The following is a 27997-nucleotide window of genomic DNA, read 5'->3' as shown; positions in this document are numbered from 1 at the left end:
ACCACAACTTAGCGATGTTGTGACGTTCACAAGAACGGGGGGGAGGAAGAAACGGTGTCACAACAAAAAGTGGCAATTCCAGCAGTGTGCACTGTCTGCTACAGGGTGCGTTTGTTCTTTGACATCCTTGCAGTACCCCGTCCTTGCGGCGTCCAACAGAGCGGGACCAACGTAACGTCGAGCTTCCCGAACCCCCGAGAGGTGAAGGAGGGTGTCTGGGTGTTTGTGACTCGCACTGTGCCCGCCGGGGCCCCTGGCCTGCGGTCAGACAGGTGTCTGGTGGGCCACAAAACCACTCGCGTGCAGCGACATTGGGGGCAGGGGAGCCTGGCGTTGATGGTTCTGCTTCTGCGCAGCTGCAAACAAGAAAAAGCAATAAGCCAGCACACACGCACCCACACACACACACACAAAGAGAGCATGCAAAATGACACTATGCACTATACTCGGTCACAAACTAAGAAAGAATGTGATCTCCACTCACAGAATTGCGGTACGCCTGCCCTTCGCCTGTGAAAGACAGTCATGCTAGCTAGTTTCCGCTGAAACCGCAAGTTCCTTTTCTCAGCTAATGTAAAAGCTCCGCATACAAGAAGTTAAAGGTTCGTCGTTACAACCGAAAATGTTACGTTTGGCCGAGCAGCAATGTCAGAATCCCAAACGAAATTTACCAGGACATTCTCAAGTATCCGACATAAAACACCACGATCACATTTATATCCTAATTACTACAAATAGCATCCCCTATATCTTCCGTGGCATTATTATCTGTTAGTTCTCATTAATATTGTGTCTAACAAATAAAAACGAGCCTTTAAAAGTAATCTTCTTTCCTTCATATGACAGAAACATGTGTCTGTATGGCAATGTTAACTATCTGAAACTCTCAAGGAGTGCTTGACATCACGAAAACGGGTAGGCGCTACTGGATGGAGCGTTTGTGCAAATTATCTGAGGGAGGGGCAGGGATGGCTGTAGGCGGAGCTGACATTTTTTCTCGGGTTGTAACCAACTATAGTACGTGTGCAAATAAACCAGTCTGAAATGTGACAAATGCCTCCTTGAGCATGACCATGTAACGGTCCGGCAAGCAAGCAGTTCACTAGCCCTTGCGCAATTGGTAAGAATCGTGTTTTGAGAGACAAAAGCGTGATTCGCAGAAGTAAGTTTGCAAGTATTTGTACCGGGGGGATGGAAAGAAATGCAAACAGCACAGCGCGCAGTTTTCATCGCGATCTGTCCTTGGCGGCAATAAAATGATGCTAGAGTGGTCCTTGATTCTATCATGGATGACTCTAGTGGCTTTTCACCACCATCCAGGCTACAACCGCTTGAAAAAAAATGTGAAACAGCAGACAGCGTAGATGCTGCACTGTTCGCGTTAATTGCCATTGCCCCTGTATATATAGCATACAGAAACTCAAATTATGGTGGGCTGTATCAAACGAAAGTGTGCGCTACGAGCAGAGATAGAATTCGAAAAGTTGGAATTATGGTCACTGCTACATAATGGCTATTTTCCAAAAAAAGGAGTTGAGCCTGTCAGAAAAATGAACACAGAACTAGGCATACAGTAAATAGTGCTAATTTTTTAGCACCCATACTATTTCTGCCTAGAACGATTTTCCTACACACAACTAGTCTTAAATTCAAATCCCATATTTAGATGCATAATTTGCCCATGTCAATTATTCCTAATTTTAGAGCTTCAAGAAGGGGCTGCGCAAATTGCACGAAAATTTCACAAACACACCCTCAGCAACGTCTACTATGATAATAGCATGCAAAATATTGCTTTTAAATTGATTAAATCTAAGCTTGTGCGAACAGTAAATTTTAGGTCCGAAGCGAATTCGAATAGTTTATATCACATATTATAAAGAAAAATGAGCATATATGCCATGACCCAACTAACCAGCGCAATATTTTTAAAGTTGAAACAAGGCATATGCATATGTCATTCTTTTGGTTCGAAGGGAACTGGAAGCAACCTTGAGTAGTACGAGGATTCGACTTTCAGTAGAATGCAAGTGATAACCTGTAAAATATGTTATGTTTTAAAATTTACTATACTTAAGAGCGTATAAGCCGGTATAACAAGCTTTTAAACTTTAAAAATGATGAATTGATGAGAGGGTAATAGAGTAAAACCTCATTAATTCGAACTCTGTTATTTCGAAATGCCGCATAATTAGAAGGATTTCTGCGGCCCTGTATTTTGCAATGTAAATTTGAGGGGATAATTTGAAGCGGCGATCAGTACCAGCCCGGTTAATTCGAAAACTTTGGATGCCATGTGCTCATTCCCGATCCTGATTTAGATGCAAATCCGCAGAAGCCTCGCTGCTGCCAGCGCAAGAAAAAAACAAAACAAAAGGCGATCTCGTGGTTAGCTGAAATGTGCACCTGCGGAAAAGAAGACGTGCTTCACTGCAACACAGCGGTGACACGCGGGCAGCATGACGCATGCTTCTCTCAACATCAGCGCGTCATGATTTACCCATTCTTTCTGGGAAAATACAGAAATTAATAAAGGGCGGTCTGACGAAATTCGTGATGTATGCGAACCTCCGATTGGCGGTTGTTCCGGCAATTAGCGCACTTGTACTGCTGGCGGAGTACTTGCCTGTAACGCCCTACTTCGAAAACTCAGTTCAAAAACTTCAATGATCATTTTAGGAGTGCTGTTTCTTGGGCGAGTTGGAAATTCATACTTGGAAGGGTAGCACTAGTAGACACGGACTAGAGGAAGACACACGGACACACAGACGGAAGCGCTCCAGTTGATGGTTCGAGACCACCGAACAAAAGCCTCACTTCCTCAGGTAGAACTTTAGTCCGGATGCAGAATGTCAGTGCGCGGGACCGACACCTGGCGTTGACGATGCACGAGACTATGAAGGTCGGATTGTAGAAGGAACAATTAAAGAGCCCTTTGTACTAGAAATGTATTTAGGAGTGCTGTTTCTGGGCGAGTTGGAAATTCATACTTGGAAGGGTAGCGCTAGTAGACACGGACTAGAGGAAGACACACAGACACACAGACGGAAGCGCTCCAGTTGATGGTTCGAGACCACCGACAAAAGCCTCACTTCCTCAGGTAGAACTTTAGTCCGGATGCAGAATGTCAGTGCGCGGGACCGACACCTGGCGTTGACGATGCATGAGACTATGAAGGTCGGATTGTAGAAGGAACAATTAAAAGAGCCCTTTGTACTAGAAATGTATTTTAGGACCTTCATAGTCTCATGCATCGTCAACGCCAGGTGTCGGTCCCGCGCACTGACATTCTGCATCCGGACTAAAGTTCTACCTGAGGAAGTGAGGCTTTTGTTCGGTGGTCTCGAACCATCAACTGGAGCGCTTCCGTCTGTGTGTCCGTGTGTCTTCCTCTAGTCCGTGTCTACTAGCGCTACCCTTCCAGTATTCAATGATCATCTTTTCCACGGAGAACACATCGCGAATTCCGTCACACTAGTTATTATTAAATTCTTAATTTTACCAGAAAGAATGGGCGAATGGTCGCATCATGACGCGCTGACGCTTCTTCTTTTTTCTTTTTTTTCTTGCGCTGGCAGCAGCGACGCCCGCCGTTTCCCCGGTTTGGCGGCAAAATTGGGGCCAGGTATTGCAGGAAAACATAACCCTTGTAGCCACAAACTAACAGGCACAGCAAACGACCACCTCTGATTACTTCCAGTAATTCAAAGTTCCTTGCATCCCGCTTTTTGTATGTTTGGTTAATTCGAAAACCCGCTTAATTAGATTTTTCACAGTCCCAGTGACTTTGAATTAACGAGGTTTTGCTGTATGTTCATTTAACCTTGAAGTGGGGCTTTGCGGCAGTGCGCATTTCTCCTGGAAAGGTGTATTCACGGCACAGCACACATCCACTGCAGTGAAACCACCTTTACAGGGGGTTACATGCGGTTTACATATGTCTATTCGTTCATTTCGAATACTTCGAAATTTCCTAGAATTTAAGTTCGTTTCGATGCGAATTCGAATACTGTAATATTCGTTCGAATATTCGAAGTGCTCGAATATTCGCACAAGCCTAATTAAATCAAACCTCTGCTGATTATGATTGATAAACTGGCTGTTCAAAAGCAGTAGCAAGTGAATTTAAGTGCCAATAAGCTGACACAGCTATCAACCGCCAGATTTCTTGACACTCACCTAGCATTCTCAACATTAAGGTGATTCGAAGACGACATGAAGTACATCATAAGACAGGCAGAAAAGGCCAGAAAGAAATACAATGCAGGCGAAAGCACTATATGGAGTGCTTCATTAAATGTGCACTTGCCGAGAATGCGGCATAACCATGCACTCAGTTGAAACACATTTCTGGCAAACTCGAACAACCATGCAACCATAGCGCATGATGGCAATTCTAAGGTGCATTTAGAAACTATGACAGGGCACACGGCGGCAGAGTAGACAACTCGTCAAGCTTTCTCTGTTCCCTGGCATGTGCAAACACTTTCTACGGCAATCTGCTAATGAGCAAAAGCTGGTGCCACTTCGTTGAGCAAAAACTGGTACCAAACTGGTACCACTACGAGGAAGAGCAGTGAGTGAAATATATGCGGGCAAAAGTTGTTTTTCTAATGCGCAATATTTTAGGGATGTGCCAATCACACAAAGGCACAAATTATGCGTATAAATACAGAAATAATAATAAATAAAAACGGACCAACTACTTACCTTTACTAGGGTACCTTTTATCCTTTGTTGCAACATAGTGAGGTGCGGGCATCTGGTCAATGGGATTAAACCTGAAGCGGCTTTCAAATGCTGAAAAAGAAAAGAAGAACACAAGTTTTAGACATTTCCAACTGATACAGCTCCATTTAGACATTTCAGAACCTTGAGAAAAAACCTCATGTGCGGTAGAAAAGGGGTACGTGAAGCCTGACACTTTTCTTTCCTATTATGATGTCATCCTTGCCATTAAGCTAAACTACTTTTTAAACTTATCGTTTCTGATTCAATACAGCACTAACATTACAGCTCTTCCACATACTTGCTGCAACATTTTGTTGCTAAATGAACAACAGCCATGGGGTCTTCTGTAAAACTGAATGATGAGGCAGTGAGGTAGACGCTGAAAAGAAAAAAGAAATATTAAAAAAACACACCTTTCTCACATTAATGCCAAAAACACTTTGAGACAATTGGAGCTGTTACACAGTATGACCAACAGCATCAGTACACGCGCCAGATTATGCCCGACTGAGAAATGAGGCATGTGAACAATAGTCACTCTTACTTTCAACAGTCAATCAGCCTTTCTCGAGCATTGTCCTCAAAGCAGCAAGTCACTTAAAAAATTAGTGACATTTCACTACGTGAATGTGAGCAACACATAGGCGAATCGGTGCTATTTCCTTGTGCATTACACATAAAATGCTTTAAAAACGCTTTGATCTTGAGTAACTGTGGAACAGTCTCATCAGTGCGTGATCTCTTGCTCTGGAGTGCATCAGATTGGGTCGCTGAGCACTCTCATGTGCCACTACGTAAGTGCACAGTGAATTGCCTTTTATTGCATTGTGAAGTGTTAGCATCTGTATTCTCTATCGAAATATTGTTTTTTTTTCCCCCCCCGCTGTAATGCCCTCGGGCGCTGTGGGTGATAAATAAATAAATAAATCCACCATAGTCTTGTAGTCAGTGAAGTTACTGGATGCATAACATATGCCTCTAATTTGGCATTTAGCTTTAAAAATATCAGGTCAAGCAGATTTTCCGGGAAGTCTTTATAGTGTCTGACGCCCGGAATTTGTCTGCGAAATGGAGAACAGGTGAGCACACCACACCTGTCCTCCAACTCGCAGACAAATTCCAGGCGCCAATAAATGTCTTTGTCAAAATCTGGAACTACTACGAAGTTTTCCTTGGGGTTTAGCTGGGCCACAAGGCCTTGCACACTACATTCACTGCATCATCCATACTAGTTTGCGAAGACACATACACTAACACAAGCACACCGTTTCGTTAGTTGCGAAGAACACACCTCACCCTTGTGTTGCACCAAATTAGTTGAGTCAACCAGAGTAGCACAGTAGCCGTGCTTGCGGTACATGCCAACACCTGCCGCTCAGTTGTGTCTAAATGCACTGTAGATGTGCCAAAACCCATCTATGAAAGTCAGGAGATCACTCTGGAACATCCAGGTCTCGCATAGGCAAGGCAGGCTGATATTATGCAGGATGTAGTCATGGGCAAGATCAGGTGGGCATGTTCAGCATTGCCACAGAATTAACATTCAGTGCCTTCCACATCAAAGTAAGGCATGTGTCTGTCACAGTTCGGAGTGCATGCTTTTCCAGACAGCTAAATTCATCCATGAAGCTCTTGTCCCCATTTTGCTGAGTATAGTGAAACTTGAACACATTACAGTAATTTATCAGGCACAGACCTTTGAGAGAGGTCAGCCGACTCAAGGTCATATACACCAAAACTTGTTCACAGATGCCACAGACGTTAGTTAACACACAGAGCATGCGTGCCCAAATGGTTTATCAATGAAATCTCTGTCATGGTTCCCTCATGATACTGGTCATTCTGTTCGGCCTTGTGCTTGCGAGCTTTGCGAATGACACTGTGCCGAACTTCCATACAGGCTTCATAATAGTATTGAGGAGTTTCTAAGCTACACCGGCTTGCATCATACACCCACCTTATAGCAAGCCACCCAGCACGCTCCTTGGGCATCTCCTGGGCACATGAAGACTGCGCATTTTGCTGGCGTTGTTTAACCTCATCCCTGGCGCTTGGGAACAACTTCTGAGTCGGTTGACTCGTGCAGGGCCTGCCAATGCTTGTGTTGCTATTTCATGCTTCTTGCTCTGAGCTCGGCATCTAGGACACCAGAAAGACGCAGTGCATACATAGCACAGACATAATCTGTAGGAAATGCCAGACGAGATGAACACAGTTAAATCAGAGAGAGAGAGAGAGTGGGAGCTGAGAGCACCATCCTCTTGTGCCTTGTTTCCCAGCCAGCGTGTTGTGCCGGCCCCGCGGAGCTCGATCATGAAGAACCGCCGTTAATTGGCAACATGGCGGCTGTAGCCACTACACCGGACCTTCTTGTCCAGCGCAAGCCCTGCGTCCTTTCTTGCCAACTTAAAAACATCCGGGCATCGCACATCACACTGGCATACACCACTGTGCCACGCCTGTCCTCAGTGGCCGCCAGTGACAGCCCCTGGACCCTCTCTCCTCCTGAGATCGCCTCTGTCTGGCACTTGGTCGCCGCTGGCAGATGCTCTCTGGCCTGTAACGAGAGCTTCATGCGCTGCCTCAACAGGCAACTTCTCGTTCGTGCACTCAGGTGTTCCCTTCGTGTGGCAGCTGTAGCGCCACAGGCAAGCATACTCGATCAGTCTTGTGGAGTTCCCCTGTGCAACCCGCAATCCCGTGATTGTCACACTGTGCTGCATCCTGGGTTAAGAAACCCACGTTTGTTGACAACCTGCCTAGAGTGCCTTTTCTGCACCATGTCGGAGAGTCAACGAACCCGGCTGTAGCGTCTTTGTGCGCTGTGGCAGTGGAGGTACGTCGCATCCCTTCCTGGTCTTGCTCGTAGGGGTAAGCATTGAACAAATCTATCTTCACAAGAAAGAGAAGTGGTCCTTGAAGGCAGTGGCACTTCTCTTCCTTTACTGTCTTGAAGGGAAACCACCTTAAGCCCCGGGAATTCAGTGGCACACATCCACAAGGGATGCCCTCTTCAGCCGACCAGGTGGTGTTTTGTGGTGAACGGTTGTCGACATCTACTCGCTGTATGCACGGCGAAATCCACACTTAAAAGGTCGGTTTATGGACATGTCTAGCAGCCGAAGCACGCTGGCCATACCTACGAGCTCGATGGCCAAGCCTGCTTCACATGTGCGAAGTTGTTGCCACATATTCTCTTGTAGGTGTCCCCAGAAACTATCCAGGATGAGTAAGGAACGCGTGTCGAGATTTGCATCTGGCTAGCAGTGGATGCGATAGCAGTGGATGCGATAAGTACACGCCGTAATGTTACATGAATGAGGGCTAACAGCTTACTCTTTTTGCTCCGATCTCACTTAACTCTACAAAACGCTGGTGTATGGCAATACGGTCGCTCCCGGGAGAGAAGTGGTTTTCGGTCAGTTTGTTGTATCAGTGGTCCTAGCGCGAAGCAGTGAGATCACAGCGCTCGCAGCACGTAGAAGGTATACGAGCCGTTCGCTGGGGGATGTCTGCCGAAATAGCGCGCGTGCCAGCGCTCTCTACTGCACCCTTATAGTCAAAGTTCACAGTTGCTGCTCGAGTTACGCAGTCCCTCTCCCCAGACATCCCTTCCTGCTCCTTCGCCCAGCAAATGACGAATGGGGCGTTTCCTTCTGCTTGAGGAGCAATCGACGGCAGGCCTCGCGCACGGGTTCATGTTATTCCGTGTGACGGAGATGGCCAGCTTGTTTCATCTCTGCTTTAGCCATGTTCCTTGCCAACGCTTGCGAGCTTTTACTCGCGCGCTTGTCGGCTACAGTCTGTTATCTCCGTATGCGCTGTCGCAAACGCACAAAATGGATCGAAATCAGTTAATCGCGCATGATAGTCGTGCTAGAGAAGCAAGAGCGGGTGGGCGGCTGCATAGCAAAGGAGTATGGGAGACAATTCACAACTGTTATTTCTCGTATATGGACCAGTCGAGAGTATGTACCCTGATGATGTCACGTGAATCACTGTTTCTGGCATCACGAAGTACACCAAAAGACAAGAGACGACAAGGGAGAATAACGCGCTCCTTGTTTTTGTTATTTTGTTGTATTTTCAGAGGCTATTAGGGGCCCTTTATAAAAACAGGGCGTGTAAACACGGACACAAGAGAGTAGTTAAGACACCAGAAACGCCGCTAACAACTGAAAAATCGCACAGCGGCGGAACCGAAGGTAGACACAAATATTTATCTGCGCATTCCCACGTAAGAGGCCATACCTATCAATCAAGTGCGAGTAGTGGTCTACGTGAGAGATAGCTGTTCACTCTCTCGATTTTTCTCTTATCTCCGTGTTTTCAGGTCATGCCTTCTTAACATGAATACCTACCAACTAGCTCAGCTATATTCTAAGTTTGCCATTCTCTTTACTTCTGTATTGATTTATTAGTTTACTCGAGTAAGAATGAAAGGAAAAAGTGTACTAACTCACCGAGATATATATGTATAACTTATCTATTTTATTTATTTATGCACAGTGTACTAGGTCTAAGACTCCAAGAATATGCTATCCAGTGAGTTGGGTCGTCGCCCTTTAAGGCTGGAGGACGCGGCAGCGTTAAGGTCAGGCAATACTCGTGTTATTTCTGGAGAAGAAAAAGATACTACAACTTCTGGGGAGCTATTCTCGATGCGTTCATCCAAAAAAGATGTCCACAGTCCATTTCGGCAGAGCGCATTCAGTGATTCGAAAAAGCGGTGAGCCGTGATGTCACCTCGCTCTTGACCACGTCGCCGCACCGAACCCGCCAGCACATTCCTAGCGTAAGAAGAGAGTGCACAAAATGCACAGAAACAGGAACTTTTCAAGTCTGAATTTGCATATGAATGTGTCCCAGATGCTTGAAAACGATGCAGGGAGTGCGTACCGACCTTACAGCTGCGTTAGACGAGCGGCTGCATTAAACCTAAATCAATGGCTAACACGATCAAAAGACATGTGCACCGAAAATCGGATCTCTGAGGGCTGCGTTCGTTGCATTGAAGCGCATTCCGTCCCTATCATTTGTGTCGAGTGTATTTGAAAGCTTCGTGACGTCATGATGGCGTTGCAGAACAAGAACCGGAAACATGCGGCGCGCTTCTCGCCGAGCTCCCGCTATTCAGCGGCCGCTGAAATGGACAGTTCATTACATGGACACATCGAGAAGAGCTCCTCCGACGAAGTGCTGTATTTCATTTCCAGATTCCCCATTCGAATTAAAAGAAAAGACTAACGGCGGCGCGCCGCAGTTATTGCGCGGCGGCGGCGGCGTGATCTCTCTTGGGACTTCGGCGGCAGCGCGAGCAGCGTGACCAAAAACAGGCGGCTGCGGTGGCGCACACCTCTACTTCCAACCAGCCGCTGGTTTTCCATTTTCTTCGGAAAAGTCAATCACTTTCAATTTAAAAAGGATGGTATAGCTCACATATTTCCCCATCCAAAAGTGATGACCATGATAAACTTGCAAATGCAAGTGCAGAAACAATGAGAGAAGAGCGGTACGCACAGATTTAAAGACTGCACGTGATTGGCGACTGGCGTACAAGAAAAAAACAAGAAGTGCAAATTGGGTGGCAGTGGCACTGGCTGTTCTTGACTATTCCTGTAGCACATCCTCTGCTGGCTGAAATAAATGATGATGCCCCACAGAAAAGTGATGGCAGCACCTCGAAGGCAGCTACTAAATCTCAGAGGCTCTGCTTTTGCTACCTCAAGGCACCAAAAACTCGGCACGGCTGCCTTGTTGCTGATGAAGACACTATTTCCAACATCAATAGAGATATCACCGGCGACGGTATCAATGAAGACTCAATGTGTTCCGAAATGCTCAAGCGTTGTGATGCACTACCTGGAATGAGTATTGTTCACTACAAGAACAGCATGTCAATAGAAAACTGTGGGCTCCGCCATTCCCAATCACTACACAACACCTAAAGAGACATTAAAGAGAAAAATTATTCTACTTGTTATTATTCATTTACTCTTCCACAACACCAAAAATACTACTATTGCTGCAAGTGGACGAGTGGTAAGCCAGAAAAGGAGCAAAAAGATAAAGACAGTTGGTGACGTTGCCAAGTCCCCACAGCACCATGCCATGACGACATAGATTTTGATGTAGTCTGCTAGGGCATGTATAATTCTTAACAGCAAAAAAGTGGTGACACCGTGTTTTGAAGGATACAGAGACTTGTCCAAATTTTGAGAACTTTTCTCAAACCAGTGTGGCCGAGATATGATAAAATACTTAGAAATTTGTGATGTCACAAACATACTGACATTATGGTTTTGGCATGTAGTTCAAGAAATGGACCTTCATTTTCTCTTCTGCTAATGCACATACAGTAATACCTCGTTAAATCGAACTCGCATATCTCAAAAAATCGGCTCAGTCGAAATTTTCCGCGGCACCGAACGATTTCTCATAGGTGCAATGTATTTATTGCCCTTTATCTCGAAGCATTTCCGTGCCCTCTTTCGGATATCTCGAAACCTTGACTGAGAGTGGAACAAAAACTTCGTGCCGAACCGTTTCACAAAGTTCACGCAAGGCTGCCGCGCTTACGACAAAGCGGACACTGTTCCCGAATATGAAGTCGGAACCTAGCGACATAACTTTATCAAGCAACCCTGTGTCACGTCATGTGATGCTATAGACATGCACAGAGGCAGCCCCTGCAAAAGAGCGCAGTTCATACACTTAGTTTTGTTTATCATCAGAAATGAGATTGCAGTATTGCTCTATTTACATAAGGCACGTCACGCGGGTTTTTTCGTCGGCTCTGCGGTTTGGTGAGGATAACGCCGCCAAAGCAAAGCAAGTCATTGTTGCTGCAAAGAAAGGTAGCCCTAATCGAAGAAGTGGATTGGAGGCTCGAAGTTTCTGGACTTCAAAATGGTGCTGATTGTGTGGCTGCATAGTGTGAGAAGAGCCTAATCACAACAACACCGACAGAGAATGCCGATTCTCTGAACTTGGCGGTGGGTTACACCTATCTCATCAGCTGGTTTGACCATTTTCCTAAGCGAAACAATGTGGCGTCACACATGGTGATTGCGGCAGTGTCGACGCAGCTACTCAAGGGGTGACAACATCAGCCGAAACAAGAATCATGCTTCACTTGATGCAAAATAAAGCTGAGTGCAGTGGCGGGGACGATCGGCACATGCAATAAGTTAAGCAACTCGAGAAAGTTTTGCTAAGTGTAAGTGTTACTGCGAAGCAGACCAGCCTTACTCGGTCTTTCTGCACTAAATAAACAGGCAGTGCCGGAAAATACAGCTGGTTGATAGCTCTGGTATGTCATTATTTTTCTTTGAAACCTTTACAAAGAGCCAGTTAGGCATTCCTGTTAAGAAACTGGCCAGTAGCGATAACGTTTTTAGATAGAACTAGATTTCTCAATGGAATTTGCGCAACTTTGCTTATCTCGAAAATCGCAGAAATTTTTTCTGCTTTTCACTACTTCGAGTTAACAAGGTATTACAGTAGAACCCCGCTGATACGTTTTTGAAGGGACCGTAGGAAATAAACGTAAGAGACGGGAAACGTAAGAGCCGAAAAACAGGAGGAAACGGCAAAATATTTAGTGGTACAGAATTTTATTTCAATTCTACGAGCAGCACGAAAATTGGCGCGCTCAGCCGCGATCTAGTCGATGGATAGAAACGCGGAGCTTAGGACGGCCTTATCCACAGAAATGTAATCAACGTATGTGATTTTTTTAACACCAACAGCTGTAGGCATGAAAGAACTAAGCACACCCAATCACGACTGGCGCGGCGAGTCCGACCGCGAACCGCACGCACGACCATGTGAGCTCCAACCAGCCTGGCTCGAACTCCTCCCGTTCTCCGACAAATAACGATGATGATGAGTCTACGCCAACGCAATGGCAGAAGTGAATGCCAATCTCGAAGGCCTTGCTTTCGCAAGCAATTACGTCATACACGCCATGTTTGTGCAATGCAAATCTCAAAGGCTATGCTTTTGTCAATAGTAAATGCCAATCTCGAAGGCCTTGCTTTCGCGAGCAGTTACGTCATAGACGCCATCTTTGCAATTTGAATCTCGAAGGCCATGCTTTTGTTTGCATCAATTGAAAGATTCTGTTGCTTGCGCCTCTCATGCGGCTAATATTACGGTCAAACGAGGCCAGGCTGCGTGAAAATGCACCATGGTGGCTCTCTTTGGTAGTCACTCGGTCGGCTCCGAGCGCACTTCGCGACGTATCATACGGGAACGGTCCGACAGTTACGACGTAACAGCGGGGTTCCCAATACATTGTATCCTATGGGAGCTATGCCGGGACCGGCGGAAAACGACGTAACAGCCGGGAAAACGCAGCAGTGAGGAACGTAACAGCGGGGTTCTACTGTACTGTATTATCATGAAACTAATGCCAATGAAGTTCTCGAACAATGATTTAGTGCTGTAAACTGATTCAGTGCTTTTGTGATTTAGTGCTGCATGGAAGGCCCTTGCTGAGGAGGAAATAACTTTTATTTAAGACGCCAAGATTGGGAAGGATGGGCTCCCTTCCCTAGGTGACAGCCATGAGACCTGGAGCTCTGGCGGCATCCTCGGCTTGCCGAAGGACTTGGAGTTGCACTTCTGGGTCTGCGCTTAGCAGTGCAGTCTCTTACTGCTCTCAGTTAGTGTATGTTCTATCTTGCCCTGGCACTCTGAGGCAAGCCCACAATATATGATTCAGGTTCGCCCTTCGATTACAAAACCTACACATATTGGAGTATAACTCTGGGTAGTAGTAGTGATACGCGACCGGATTCGGGTCGCTACTTCGGTGCGCATAACGACAAGGGAATATACTGGAGGCAACGGAAGTAAAAAATTGGCCGCGTATCTGCTTGCTTCGCTGCAAATGTCGTCTAAAGACAATAGAAGAGGCGCTGCGTGAGATATGGACGCCATCTGGCAATACGTCGGGAAACATGAGTGCTGTGTTGCGGGCTGGTAGTCCCGGCACAGCAGCAGGCGAAGACCGGCGGTGACCAACGCGACCGGCGGGTATGCCAGCCAGCCCAAACACGCGGTTTGGCGCGAAGCGCCGAAGCAGAAGAAACGTCCGCACTCAACGAGTACTCTCCACACACTCTTTTATTTACACGTCGCTTGGGTAAAACAGGAATGCCAGAGCGGCGCCCCATGGCATTCGTACAGTGAAATACTGAACCGAAACCGAAACACAACAATGAGCTCGTGCAGAGGGCACGGAGGAAGGCAAGTTTCAGCGCAGTCGCATTTTCAGCGCAGCTCAAGAAACTAGGGTCTCTAGAATTACGTATCTATGTATTTTCTATTAAAGGAACACACCACCTAATACTTACCTAGTGATGTTGCGCCTCAGATATGCGTAATGTTTGCTTTTTGATCAACAATGTACAGAAGTATGAACCTATTCAGCCGTTCAAGATGGCTGGCCCTTGGGCAAGTGGTTCAACTTTGGCCGGGTGGCTGAATCGAGTGACGTGCCGACAAACAGAAAGACGGACAGACAAAAATTTCTGCGTTTAGGTTCCCCAAGAAATACTATCGTCTTTAAAAGTGCAATCAACCACCTAAATAAGACTAAGAGGAGACAATAACATACTTCGTTGCTCCAAAGCATCCTTAATCTTGTGTGCATTTGACTGTGCAATGCAAAATCTTTATAATGAAGTAAATTCAACAACGTTGTTATTACAAGGTTAGAAAGCAAAGTAAGGTTTGCTTGCTGAGAACAGTATGCAAGCAGGTGGTCAGTGTGGCATAACACGACCCTTTCACTCACCTGAAGAGGAGGCCGAGGCAGGGTTCCTGACCGAGGAGCTTCTCTGCGGGGGTGTGGGTGACGGCCTCGTGGGGGCCACCAAGGCGGTGGGCTTCGCAGTCTGGTGAGGTGGCTGGGGAGGGGCACCCCTTTGGGGCAGCTGAGGTGGTGCAGTAGTAGGCAGAGGAGGCGGAGCGCTGGTCGGCAAGGGAGGGGGCCCAGTGCTGGGCAAGGGAGGAGGCGCGCTGGTTGGCAGCGGAGGCGGCTCTCGTCCCCTTGGCGGAGGCGGTGGGCGCCCAGAGGGCGCCTGGCCACGCGCAGGGGGTGCGGGAGGGACCGCACGGGCCTGGCAGTCATTTCAGAAGAGAACCAGAAAGTCAACCAATGACAACTACTAAGCTTAGAATATCTGCATAAAGCTAAACTTTTGTCACAGCAAGTGCAAGCGCAGAACGTTATGAAATATAACTAATACTGTCTGATCCTGTATTTTCAGCATTTCTATGGCAGGAGAACACTCACTGATATAAAACATGGGCAACCAAACTTTAAATTTAGTTTATCGTCAGTGTTTGAGATTGGGCTAGTTGGTATTCCCTTATGTAATTTGCAGTGTGGAAACAAAGAACGAGACAGAAGAGAAATGGCATAGACAAGCAAGACGTAGACTTCGTTATATGCTATATTTTAAATGTAGATACAGTTAAACCTGCTTATAACGAACCTCCATACAACGAATTCCTCGATATTACGAAGTGTTTCTAATCCCCGCCGTTACTCCATAGAAGCACATGTTTCTTTTACCTCTATGTAACAAAGAGGCAGCGGGAGGCACCCTTGATATAATGAATTTTTGCCCCTGGCAACGTAGGGATTTCGCCCCGTTTTTTGACAATTTGGCACGAGCATGAACCGCATGCATCTTCTGTTGTTGCCCCACCGACAATGGAGCGGGAAGCGGGCAGGTGGTCCTGCACTCCACGAGCCGGGGTTCCTGCCACCGAAGGTGCATGTGTGGGCATGCCCTTCCCCCCCTCCCTTCAACCATCATCCAGCCACTCGCAGGTGCCACCACACTAACCGCACCGGCTTTCTTTGATAATAATAATAATAATAATAATAATAATAATAATAATAATAATAATAATAATAATAATAATAATAATAATAATAAACGGCTTTTCCGTTGGCAGCACCACTCTTTGGTTGTTGCAGAAGTCTCTGAACTACACTTCGTTGACGTGAGACCAGGTGAAGCCACTAAAAAAACCAAATCCTTGCTCTGTGTCGTTACGCATTTCACTGGGCACGCATGGAGCAGCCCCTGACAATGTGCCGCTTTGCAATTTTTTTTTTTTTTTCATGTGGACAACTGCGTCGTCACTACTGAGGAGATGTCAGATTAGGCGCTGGTGGAAGCTGTCCGAGGCAAGGTGACAATGACGGCTCTTTGGAGGTAGACTCGCCACATGCTTTGGCGTCTTGCGCCACGCCACGGATTCACTAGACTGTGGCCTCAGAAGTTGGCTTCATCTCGAAGGCGATGGCTAGACGATGACAGAGTAGTGTTGTATTGATGTCCTACGAACGTTCAGTATATCGCCATCCCTCACGAACAAGCAATAGAGCAAAATGACACAGTTCTTTGTGGCTAAATAAATGTTTTGGGTAAGCGCTGACTTCAGCTCCCCTTTTGTTGAAATGTGTGCGTTTCTTCTGCGAATTTTCGTGCTGAAACTGCATTGAACGAAAACCTGTTTGTAACGAATTTTTTCGGGAATTTGTCAATTTCGTTATATCCAGGTTTAACTGCATCTTCGATAGAAAGCTCTCTGCCTCAGTGGAAGAATTCTAGATACTAAACTGGCACCAAGCACAGTTTAAGGTGGTCCTGACGTCTCCTCCTTGGCCAATGCAGCTGACCCCTGAGGAAGGAGCTCAACTGGTCTCAAAACATCGGGACAATCTTAAAGGGGTACTGAACAAAAATTTGAAAAAGCTACGATAACACATACATTCGACTCAGACTACACGACTGTTCCTATAAACAGCGTTTATTTCACGTAATCTCGAGCAGTTGGCCGTATCTTTAGTGGATTGTGAGAGAGCGGTGGCTGCATGCCAGTGCGCTTGTCGACGGCCGTGACGTCGAGTGCTCCAGCAAGAGGGGGGCAACCAGCATGCTCTCTCCTGCCCTGCCACTTCCCTTTCTCCACCTCTCCTCTCAAGAACCGAGGGTGGCTTGGGGTGGCTGGTGTGGCACTGAGCCTTGTCCCTTTTTCCCCACATGGGAGACAAAATAGCGCTTCTTCCTCAAAACCACTAGAACTACCGAGCGTGTCGCGAGCACGCAAAGATGCAAGGTGCGAGTGACAGTGGTTCCATGAGCAGTGGCGACTCCGAGTTCAACAGGCCTCCATAATGGATGCGCCAAATACAACCATATACGTGCGACCCTTCTGCTTCGTCAAGCAACAGCGAGGACGACGAGCCAGACTATCCTCGAAGCGTTCGGAGCAAAAAAGTCACGCTTTGAAGGCACCCACATTGGCTGCAACAAGCGCACAGCGTGAATACATATCCTTCGAAGCTTCGTCTCTGTCGGAAAGGTATGACAGGGCTTGTCTCTACCGACGCTGCTTTTCGCAAACCCTAGCACAGAACAGCATTGAGGCATTCTGTGTTGTGGCACGCGCTTCACCGTTCACATTACGTAGCAGCACACAACACAAACGGCAAATTCGTAGACGTGGGCGCAAGCTAGAGGTGTGCGCCGCCGCCTGTTTTTGGTCACGCCACTCGCGCCGCCGCCGAAGTCCCAAGAGAGATCACACCGCCGCCGCTGCTGCGCAATAATTGCGGCGCGCCGCCTTTAGTGTTTTCTTTTAATTCGAATGTGGAATTTGGAAATAAAATACAGCATTTCACCGGAGGAGCTCTTCTCAATGTGTCCATGTAACGAACTGTCCATTTCAGCGGCCGCTGAATAGCGGGAGCTCGGCGAGAAGCGCGGCCCCTGTTTCCGGTTCTTGTTCTGCAGCGCCATCATGACATCACGAACCTTTCAAACACTCTCGACACAAATGATATATATAGGGATGGAATGCGCTAGAATGCAATGAACGCAGCCCTCAGAGATCTGATTTTCGGTTCACATGTCTTTTGACCGTCTTAGTCATCGATTTAGGTTTAATTCGGCCGCTCGTCTAACGCAGCTGTATGGTCGGTACGCATTCGCTGCATCGTTCTCAAACATCTGGGACACATTCATATGCAAATTCAGACTTGAAAAGTTCCTGTTTCTGTGCATTTTGTCCACTCTCTTCTTAAGCTAGGAATGTGCTGGTGGGTTCGGTGCGGCGACGTGGTCAAGAGCGAGGTGACATCACGGCTCACCGCTTTTTCGAATCACTGAATGCGCTCTGCCAAAATGGACTGTGGACATCTCCTTTGGATGAACGCATCGAGAATAGCTCCCCAGAAGTTGTAGTATCTTTTTCTTCTCCAGAAATAACACGAGTATTGCCTGACCTTAACGCTGCCGCGTCCTCCAGCCTTAAAGGGCGACGACCCAATCGCTGGATAGCATATTCTTGGAGTATTGGACCTAGTACACTGTGCATAAATAAATAAAATAGATAAGTATTATATATATCTTGGTGCGTTAGTGCACTTTTTCCTTTCATTCTTACTCGAGTAAATTAATAAATCAATACAGAAAGAAGTAAAGAGAATGGCAAACTTAGAATATAGCTGAGCTAGTTGGTAGGTATTCATGTTAAGAAGGCATGACGTGGAAACACGGACATAACGAGAAAAGTCGAGAGAGCGAACAGCTATCTCTCACGTAGACCACTACTCGCACTTGATTGATAGGTATGGCCCAAGGAGGTTTAAAAAAAACTTCTGGAGTGGAGGTCCCCTATACGCGCCCACGCGAGCGGGTGAAGCCTGGGAAACCGGTTGGCAGCCATTTTGCTCCGGGCAAGAGGCAGCGCAGCTTGAGCGCGGACAGCGTAATTGTGAGCTTCCGCGGGGGCGTTTCAGCGTGAGAACTGGATAGTTAGTGTCACTTATTTGGCCGAATTTTTTTTGTTGTCCTGCAGGATTGAAGAAGGCAGTTTTTTCCACCATAATACATGGGCTGAAGCGTGCCTGATAACACGTAGAATTCGCTTCCAGCATTCCCAAAATGAAGCACATGGAGGAGTTAATAAGCGTTACATAAAATTTTATTCACGCCCGGCTTTTACACAATTTCAAAAGAAAACAGAAGAACATACAATGTGGTTTATACGTGAATCGATAAAGCAACAAATCCAAAATAACTTCAAAATGCATCATAATGCACACAATCACGAAACTAACCGTATGAAACACGCGTCCTTAAAAACTAAACACAGCAAAAGAAAAGATACAAAAGCAAACTAGTTGACCAGTTTGCTGCTGCTCTGGTTTACGCATAACGCAGACAATCACGAAACTAACCATATGAAATACGCACCCTTAAAAAGTAAACACAGCAAAAGAAGAGATACGAAAGCAGATTAATTGACTAGCTTGCTGCAGCTCTTGTTTACACTCGTCTATAATTTTTTTCAAAATAACAGTCCTTAATTGTCAGCCGTGTTCTTACTCCGCTCTGGGAGTTTTAAATGCGAGGCATTTCTTAGCGAACCTTTGGCACATTCAGCGTTTTTATCTACGAATCTATCTGCCTAGCCACCTACGCCGAGGTGCTCTCATGATCGCCTCCTTCACTTGGTGCAGACCAAAATCGGCATGGGAGGGTAAGAGGATTGGACGGATATGGCTGTCGTATCATGACATGAATAACGGGAAAATTCTGTCGCGTAGGTCGTCAAACCCTTTCCTCCAGACACGTGTGGCACATAGCCGTTTACCACTGGCCGTGGTGTACGGGTATGCGCCATATGTGATTGACAGTTTATATCTACCCAGGAACCGCGAGAACAGACATTGGTACTTTAAATGCGAGAGCGTTAAGAAAAACCGACATCGGGCAGCGTTGACCCGACGAATGGAAAGAATAAATATTAAGATCACAGCAGGAATCTAACCCAAGCATTCTGCGTGGCAATCAAGTATTCTACCACAAAGGTACGTCGGGTATATAGACTGGTTCGGAAAACAGCCTATGCAGGCGTAATGTCTGTGCAACGTCAAGTGTGGTTGTGGTGCTGGCTATCTAATTTTGCAAGAAAGCAATGCACAGTACGTATGTACTCCTACGATACAGGCGTCATAATCAGATTAACCTCTGCGGTTCCAGTGTTGGCTCCGCTTTTATAGTAGTGTAATAAACATTACATTTATATTCCTATGTTTCAGCCGCTATATTGAAGCATTGCTCGACCCAGAGGAATACATTAAACGAAAGTTACGTATGTATCCACATGGTTGCACCATAATGTGCACTTAGTTTCGATAATACTGACGTGTGTGTTCTAACGTGAGGGCTGACGTTACGTTGCACCTCCAAGTTGCCGTTTAAACGCCAGTGTTGACGTGCCTGTAAGCCCACGATGTGCACACAGCTACTACACTTACAAAACACGTTGATCCACCTCGTAACGCTTGGCTCAAAGCCATAAAATACAGCATAGCAGTACTCGCTGACTGCTTCGCATGAAACAGATTCCCACAACGCGTGGGATCTGCCGAATTTCTTCCGGTTGATTTCTTTTGAAATGTGGTGAAGCCTGATTTACAGCGAAAGCTTTTATCAAATCACAACAGCTGTGGGATGGTTGTCCGCTGCCGCCGCCGGTGTCCGTAACTACTATCGTGCGAAATAAGAAAAATGAAATAATAAAAATAAACAGGCCTCATATGGGATTTAAACCCGGGTCCTCTCCATGGCAGTCGAGTATTCTACCACAGAGCCACGTAGTGACTGGAATTCCTTTGCAAAAACATCCTTACAGGCGGTCATGTCGGGGGCAAGGAAATGCGTTAAATGTGTAATATAGCGTGTCAGAAGAGTAAAATAACGACCAGGCGTCACATAATGCTAATTGCGTCAACGAGTGACCGGATCGTTTAATTGCTTCAAATCCATTACAAAAGGCTTCAGCCATAATTCTTCATCAGGAACCACAGGCAGCATCAACACAAAGTTCAATAATGCCTTACAGATGTGTAGCGGCACCTCGCTTATCCGCAGAAAGAAGAATAATGGCATAGTGATTGCTTCCGTACTTCACAAAAATTATGATTTGCGCGTGGTGGGTACCTTGAAAGTGTACTTGTATTAGTTTCCCAAGAGAGTTTAGAACGGGCTCTAGAACGCCGCTCTTCCAGCTTCGCTGTGACTGTGCTGCGCGCAGGCCCGGCGTTTTTTATATACAGCTTGGTAATTCTTCCGACAAATTGTAAATTGTGGGTTATCGAGTAGATCGCAGTCCCAACAAGTGAGACATCCACAACACTCGCTTGTCACCAAAGGAGCGGAGAAATTCGCCATCTGTGGAACTTCCGCGGCGGGCTCAAGCGACGACCGACACGTTTTTCTGCCCGGAGCAATATGGCGGTCGTCGGCTCAGCGGGCGGCTCGCCGCCTCCACTCCGAGAAGTTTTTTTTTCAACCTCCTTGGTATGGACTCTTACGTGGGAAATACAGCAGTTAAATATTTGTTTGTCTAACTTCGGTTCCGCCGCTGTGCGATTTTTAGTTGGTAGCGCGTTTCTGTGTTTAAACTACTCTACTGTTTCAGTGTTTGGCAGCCCTGTTTTATAAAGGGCCCCTAACAGCTTCTGAAATACAACAAAAAACAAAAACAAAGTGAGATTGGAGGAAAAAGAGTTAGCTGCTAACCCTCGTTCATGTAACATTACGGCGTGTATTTATCGCATTCACTGTAATCGGGACACCAAGGTCCGTAAGAAATCCTTTTGGTCTGCGCGCCTGATGAGAGGCCCACAGTGCCAGGACTTTCGAGTCAAGAGGAGCTAGACATAGCTCGAAGGTTTTGTAATGTTAGTGATTGCGCACTAACTCAGGATTTCCACACTTGTTGATTTTTGTTGTAAATTTTGAGAGTGTGTTAACATTGTTTGCTGTGGTGTGTGAGATAAAGTTTTGTTTGCAGTGCCACCACGGTCTCTCCCGAGTCTCTCTTTTCTCTCTCTCCCAACTCCACTCTGCGTTGCAAGCGCTCCCGAGATACGTGACAAGAACAAATTTTGAGAGAGATGCACGGCAGCGGGTGGCGGCTTGCGATGTCGATTAGTAAGCGATTTTGCTGCGAGCACGGTTGGCGAGTCAGTATCCGGCAGGTTTCGCGTAACTTCCTCTCTAGTTCGCGGCGCGGCCGCTAGACGCGCCAATTTGCGAAAAATGCATTAAATTCATTATTTTCTGCTAGTCTCAGGCTGATATGAAGGTTGTTTCAACAAATTTCAGCACCCAATCTTTCAAGTGGGCCATTCATCTCGGCGGCGAAAATTTCGTTCAGTATCCCTTTAAGCTATGACTGGTGCCAATTCGGTAACTAGAATCCTATTCATTGTAGCATCTCTGTTTTGCTATACTGATGTTTGATTGCATAGTATGACTTTTCTAGCGCAGTAAACTTGTTAAATTAGTGAAGACTTTGCACACTGAGCCTTGGAAGCATGCGAAAAACCCAAGACGAGGCAAGGTACCTTGTGCGCCTGGTGAAGGTTGCTAGGCACGCTGACATTGCGCGGAGGGGGTGGAGGACCCGTTGGCTTGAGCTGGGGCACCGGAGCCTCACCATCCCGCGAGTCCGGAGCACCGAAGCTCTGCCTACGGGCCAAAGGAGGGGCGGCACCAGGTACTGCCAACCGGTTGCTGTGATGAGATGGTCCCATGGTGCCAAACTTGGAAGCTGCGACGCTCACTGCCGTGGTGACCACCGCGGGGCTCTTGGGTGGTGGTGGGGGCTTGACGGCGGGTGCACGCAGCGGTCGCTGCTTGGCTCCTCCCCCGAGGCTCGACTGGGAGGCGGACCTTGTCACCCCCGGGGGTTTGCTCGGGAGCGGAGGGCCCGTCCTGCTGCGGCCAGCCGCCGGGGCGGAGTCTACTGCAGGGGCCACGGCATTCAGGTTGGGTTTGTGGCTCGACGGGGGAGGGGCGGGAGGTGGGCCGCGAGGGCTCACGTCGGCGGGGAAGGGAGAGGGGGCCGCACGGCGCACTGGTGGCGTTTCACTGGGCAGCGGCGGCTGGGCAGCGGGCTTGTGCGAGCCACCCACAGCAGGACTAGAAGAAAAGCCTTGTCGAGGACCGGAAGAATGTGCACTGGTCCCTGAAGCAAATAGCTGTCCTGTCCCTGCGCCACAGATGGAAACGTGATGGATGACTTAATGCAGCAGATGAATTGCAGTAAACACCAAATGGCACATTCCACTGCCATCACACACCCTTGCCCCACCAGAGAAAGCTTATGTCCCTCCCGATTTCATCGTTGTGCTGCACACACGTGCCATGGTGAATCTCTCGAACTGCACATAGGTGTTAGCCTTTCAGTTTTGGCACTTTCGGTGAGTGTCTTGGCAGATGAAATATTTCTGACATTTGCCCTGGTGAGAAAAGCTAGAGAAAGATCCATGGAGTCGCACAATTTTGTATAGGTACTACAGTGGAGAATGTTCTTGACTCTCTTCATTCCTAACACAGCTTGTGTTATGACACAGCATGCAATATCAAGTCTTTAAGCCCACTAAGCTCGTACAGCATCCTCAAGTGTATGTGTACGTGAAACAGTTGGGGAGCACCTGAAAGATGACCATCTTTGGCTTGTGCATGCTCGCAGACACAAATGTACCTGTTATTGCCCCAGACATGGATGCTGAGATAATAGATGCGGTGTTGGGCCACACACTTCAGAGTGTCAGAAGATACCAACAATGGCATAGACATGGGTAGTCCCTGCTGCTGCTTCGCAACAGTACTGAATGCAGCAATGGTGAGTACGGACTTCCATAATAGTTCAATAAGCTGGGAACGCTTGCACTCAGAAGAAGCTCGCAGCTTATTAAACTGACATTTCTTTTTCCTTTCATCACAGAAATAAGGGGACAAGGACAGCTATCACTAAGATGCTTGGACGTCCTTTTCTAAACTCCCATGGTGTTGCAAATAGCAGGGATGTTATTGTTATACAACATTTATAATGCTAGATCTGGGGGAGTAATTAATTGGTGTGTGCTAGTACACTGCACACCTGTGTCGTTGGTTCTTCAGTTCTGTCACAACCATACATACTTGTCTCGCCTTGATAATAAATTCAGTTGGAAGTTTGTGCCTGTCTGTGTCTTTTTCGTTCTTCGTCAATGAAATTTTTCACGCAAGAAATAGTAGAGCATGGAGTACCAACTAGCTCGAACCCACACCTTGATAAGCATTTCAATTATATGTCAGTTTATTGAGTCAGATTCACTTTGTTACCTCAAGTGTTCACTGTATTTCCTATGGTTCTTGGCACTCAAAAAATTGAGAGGACCTACATTCTCAGAATATTTTCATGGCACTTATGTCTAATTTCTGTTGTTCAAGACTGCAATATGGAGTAAGAGAGAGTGTGTATGTTCTGTAACTTTCTCTCAGTGAATCTCACAACGAAAACCCAATATATTGAATTACAACTGAAACAGCGCGCTCTGTACTCTAACTAGTCAAGTTTTCCTTCCATAGTAATGCGTGGCTTCTTGCCCATTCCAGTGCATTTTAATTGAGTGAAGTCAAATTAGTGGGATTAGATTGTACAAGTCATGGCATTTTGAGGTAGGCAATCCATGCACATCAGGGAAGTATCGCAAAACTGCTGCACAACAAACTCACCAGATGATACATTTCCTGTAGGTCGTAACCTCGGCATGCCTCCTGCAAAAAGCCCTGCCAACCCGGGAGGGGCACCCAGCTTTCCAGAGCCATTTGATGATGATGACGATGAACCTCCTTTTTTGGCACCTATGGTAAAAACATGAGACATGCCGCATAAGTACCGAGAGAAGCTTTGTAATAGAGTAACCAGATTTCCTAGACAGTAGAGCCAAATTGTAAATGGGCGAGTAGAGTCCCAGACAAACATGAGCTCTATGGCAGTTCTTGTCTTTCAGTTTCCCTTTGTGCATTTCCATGGCAGGTGCTCTTATAGAAATAGCCTAAAGAAACACCTTGAAGAAATCAGATTTGATTAATACACTAACATAAACTAATAATAGACTAACAGACAATAACAGACTAACAGAAATGAGATTTGATTAATATTGTCAATGTTACTGTTGCTATTTTAGAGTTGACTGCCTTTCTGGGCACCAGGGTGTCCAATAAAGAGCAAGACTGCAAGCCCGCACTTTTCACGCCATCACTATAACAACACGACAATATTCAGAATGTTACAACCGCACATGCTTGCACAAAGCACCCATGCACTTAGATTTAGGTGCCCATTAATAAAACGCAAAGTGGTCAAAATCTGGAGTCCCTTTCTAGGGTGTGCCTCATAATCATATTGAGGATTTGGTACATAAAACTGGCACATAAAGCAAGCGCCCACCTCCAAATATTATCGGATTATCCATCACCGTAGGAGGGGGGGTGCTTGCTTGAGATTTTACGGTAGTTATCCACCAACTTCTCTGAGTCCATGTTGCTTCAAACCTATTTATAAATGTTGAAAGCTGACTGCCATAACGGATATTGAATTTCATATATTGAAAGTAACGATTGTGCAGCCATGCCGTTGCGATTCAGCCAACTACCCACATTTCTCGCAGTTTATGCTCCCATGCTTTCTTTTTTGGCATGGCTGGCATGAACAGATACAGCTGTAAAAAAAAGCAAGCCCGGCTTAGGAATGTGCACACGAAGGTGTAGGGCCTACCATCAATTATAGGTGCACTGCGATCATTGGTAACCGCTTTCTTTAATGTAGCACCGCCACGAATCTGTGACAGCAGGGCAGACCGGTCCGGTGTGGCTGCCGTGTTCCCAAGCTTTGGCGGTCCCAGTCCCCCCATCAGGGGCGGGGGAGGTGGTGGTGGTGGAGGCATGGCACTGGCAGTGGCTGTCACGCAACTAAAAACTCATGCTAACGCGTGCACCTGAAAGAAAAAGAAAAGCAGTACATATGACTAGGCACACAGAGGCCCTACTGTCCACAGAAAAATGAAGTGAAACAACCGAAACTTACACAGCAATCAACAGCTACATGAGAGACGGCAAACAACAACCTGTGGTCACTTGGCTTCTTTCACCGAAATTGCTGTTTTAACACAGTACCATGAACCACGACAAGCCCTCAATCGAAATGTTTTCTTGTAGAAGTAAATTATGCAGTGCCTCAGAATAGCGTCTGAAGTTTACACTGATGAGTATGGTTGCACGTTGGGTTTTTTTATGCGTCATATTAGTTGTTACCTTAGCGCATCTCACATGGGACGAAAGAACGACACAATGTGTGTGTTCGTGCATAGTTTGTTCATCCCCTGTTAAATGCACTATGCAAGTGGCACTTAACAATCTATGTGGTGGCATGTGGTCAACAATACCAAAACAAGTTGCGTTAGCACAAAAATGTGCCATACCAACACCACTTAGCATGTGGTCACTGCCCTCACCATACGCAGTCAGTTGAATGTTCAGTGCAGTCCACTAAAGAAAGAAAACATCACATAAGCATTTCGGGACACGTTACAGCTCGAGCTTTCATGTGTAGATACCATCAATATTTTCTTTGACACATTTATCTAATGGGTCAACATCAAGCAATTTCTGTTGGCAAAAATTTATGGTGCGTTAAAGCTACGTTGGTTTGAATTGGCATTCATTTTAACTGTGCTCCGTGATAACCACTGAGGCCACCGATAAGAAGTCACACGATTTAAGTTGTGCTGAACATCGCTCATTAATGATGCTCGATATTACAGGCAACTAGTGACTTGATCTGCACTCATGCAATGCCGGCAAAATTGCAAGGATGGCTTCCTGTTACCCACTATGCAGATCAAGGAATCTGCCTCTCGCGGTACCTTCTAGGTTTCAGCGAAAGGGTGAAGTAAATTACCAGTGCTACAGGGCATATCTGATGCTTACTTTCATAATGGCGCACCGCGTACCTTATCGTCACGAACTTACGAGGCCAATACGTTTCCAAACGGCAGCGCTTAAGCAGACGTCATTAATATCCCAACTGGAACCGCACGTACACCACAATCAGTCATGCAGAGCGCCCAATCGCGACGACTGTTCGATACTCCTTCGGCAGGCGAACAATCTTCGCCCTCGATTACGACACACAGTGACGCGCAAGACGGTAGTAGCTGTCGCCGGAACCAAAGCGATAACCTAAAACAGGAGCGCAGGTGCCATTCCAGTAACAGGCCAGACGGGATAGAAATATCGCTTGCAGCCAATCATGCCATACAGACGAATGGTCGCAATACGGCCGGCCTATCCGGAAGCGGTGCGAAACAGTCACGGTGCAAGGGCGATATGACATGCAGGGAGTGTTGCCGCGGCAATGTTTACTCGGCGTCATTGCCCCTTCCGTCGTTAACTCAACGCAGATAAAAAAAAAGCGCTCGTACGTGCTGAACGTTCGCGCTATCACTCTACTTCGTTACGACACTCACGAAAGAAAAGAAAACAGCAGGAAGTGAAACATTAGTTACATGACACGCGATTAACAGTATCACCTGTGAACGCGTTACTTGTATTCGTGGTTGCTTACGAGAGATGCTTTGACAAATGACCGACGTCTCAACCTATGCGTCAACAACGCGACTAAGAATCTGTTGGGTACTCGCGATTTCGCGCTTTTAGGCCGAACTGACCCCTTCGCGACGCACTAGAGCACGAAAAGATGTCACGTATATACATCCGGCATGCGAAGCCGTACACATTCCCTCGGCTCACTAGCTACCGGCGAACGTTTTTCTCACGGCAGCACGAACGTCACCGAACCTTTCGATAACATATGAACAACTCTTACATGATGTGAAGCGGAGACGATCACGAATATCTCGTGGCATCGCTTTTAAAAAACCTCCCCTCAGCTCGCTCGGTACGCGCGGACAAACTGATCCGTGCGTGTTCACGGTTTCTGTTAGCGCTTTAAAAACTAAGTACGGGAGCCTAAACTCGATCCTGAGGGAATTTGGTGGAACGAGTGACGCTGGAGTGTTCGTAAGGGAAGTGAACTTACCTTATCGTTATGTCATTTCGGCCGCGATGAGTCGGTGGTGACCAACTTTCCGCGAAAAAGGAAAACACCCCGATGATAAAATGGCCGCTTACGCCTACTAAAGCTGGGTCACACGGCGTCACGGCTAAACGGATGAAAAAGCCGTCATATCGCAGTTAGCGTAACTTTAGCAAAAATTGAAGCTCTAACCTTCGCGTAAGTAACACAAACATATGCGAGGCGCAGTTGTGTATAATTAATGTTAACAAATCTGAAGCAGAAGGCCAGTGCGAAGCCCCCTTGTGGACTG

The 27997-nt window shown here is 46.7% G+C and overlaps 3 protein-coding genes across 4 annotated transcripts in view; 1 reads left to right on the top strand and 2 right to left on the bottom strand.

The window, feature by feature from the left end:
• The window catches only part of LOC119387093 (ATP synthase subunit b, mitochondrial), a 234185-nt gene that overhangs the window by 15873 nt on the left and 190315 nt on the right, over positions 1 to 27997 (top strand). The window lies entirely within an intron of this gene.
• LOC119387083 (WAS/WASL-interacting protein family member 1) overlaps positions 26 to 27997 on the bottom strand; it is a 259526-nt gene continuing 231554 nt past the window's right edge. Inside the window, exon 8 of the transcript XR_007415390.1 lies at positions 26 to 126. The gene's annotated coding sequence lies outside the window, so the exon portion shown is untranslated. The remainder of the gene's footprint in view (positions 127 to 27997) is intronic.
• Positions 26 to 27997, bottom strand: LOC119387091 (WAS/WASL-interacting protein family member 1). The gene is made up of 7 exons (XM_037654398.2): positions 27709 to 27997; positions 25387 to 25606; positions 24342 to 24470; positions 22184 to 22830; positions 14537 to 14861; positions 4711 to 4800; positions 26 to 356 (listed from the first exon to the last, which is right to left on the bottom strand). The coding sequence occupies exons 2-7, from the start codon at positions 25553 to 25555 to the stop codon at positions 265 to 267; spliced, it is 1452 nt and encodes a 483-aa protein (XP_037510326.1). The 5' UTR covers positions 25556 to 25606; positions 27709 to 27997; the 3' UTR covers positions 26 to 264.

This window comes from Rhipicephalus sanguineus, chromosome 3 (genome assembly GCF_013339695.2).
Source record: "Rhipicephalus sanguineus isolate Rsan-2018 chromosome 3, BIME_Rsan_1.4, whole genome shotgun sequence".
In the NCBI taxonomy this organism is placed as follows: Eukaryota; Metazoa; Arthropoda; class Arachnida; order Ixodida; family Ixodidae; genus Rhipicephalus; species Rhipicephalus sanguineus.
Note: the sequence above shows the minus strand (reverse complement) of the source record. Positions and strands in the feature narration are given on the sequence as shown.

Excerpts from the sequence above, each read along its gene's own strand:
- LOC119387091 (XM_037654398.2), bottom strand. The coding sequence starts at position 25,555 with ATGCCTCCACCACCACCACCTCCCCCGCCCCTGATGGGGGGACTGGGA. Across the intron at positions 14,862-22,183 it reads ACCTTCACCAGGCGCACAAG|GCCCGTGCGGTCCCTCCCGC; the intron begins GTACCTTGCCTC and ends AATGACTGCCAG. Across the intron at positions 357-4,710 it reads TAAAAGGTACCCTAGTAAAG|CTGCGCAGAAGCAGAACCAT; the intron begins GTAAGTAGTTGG and ends TCTTGTTTGCAG.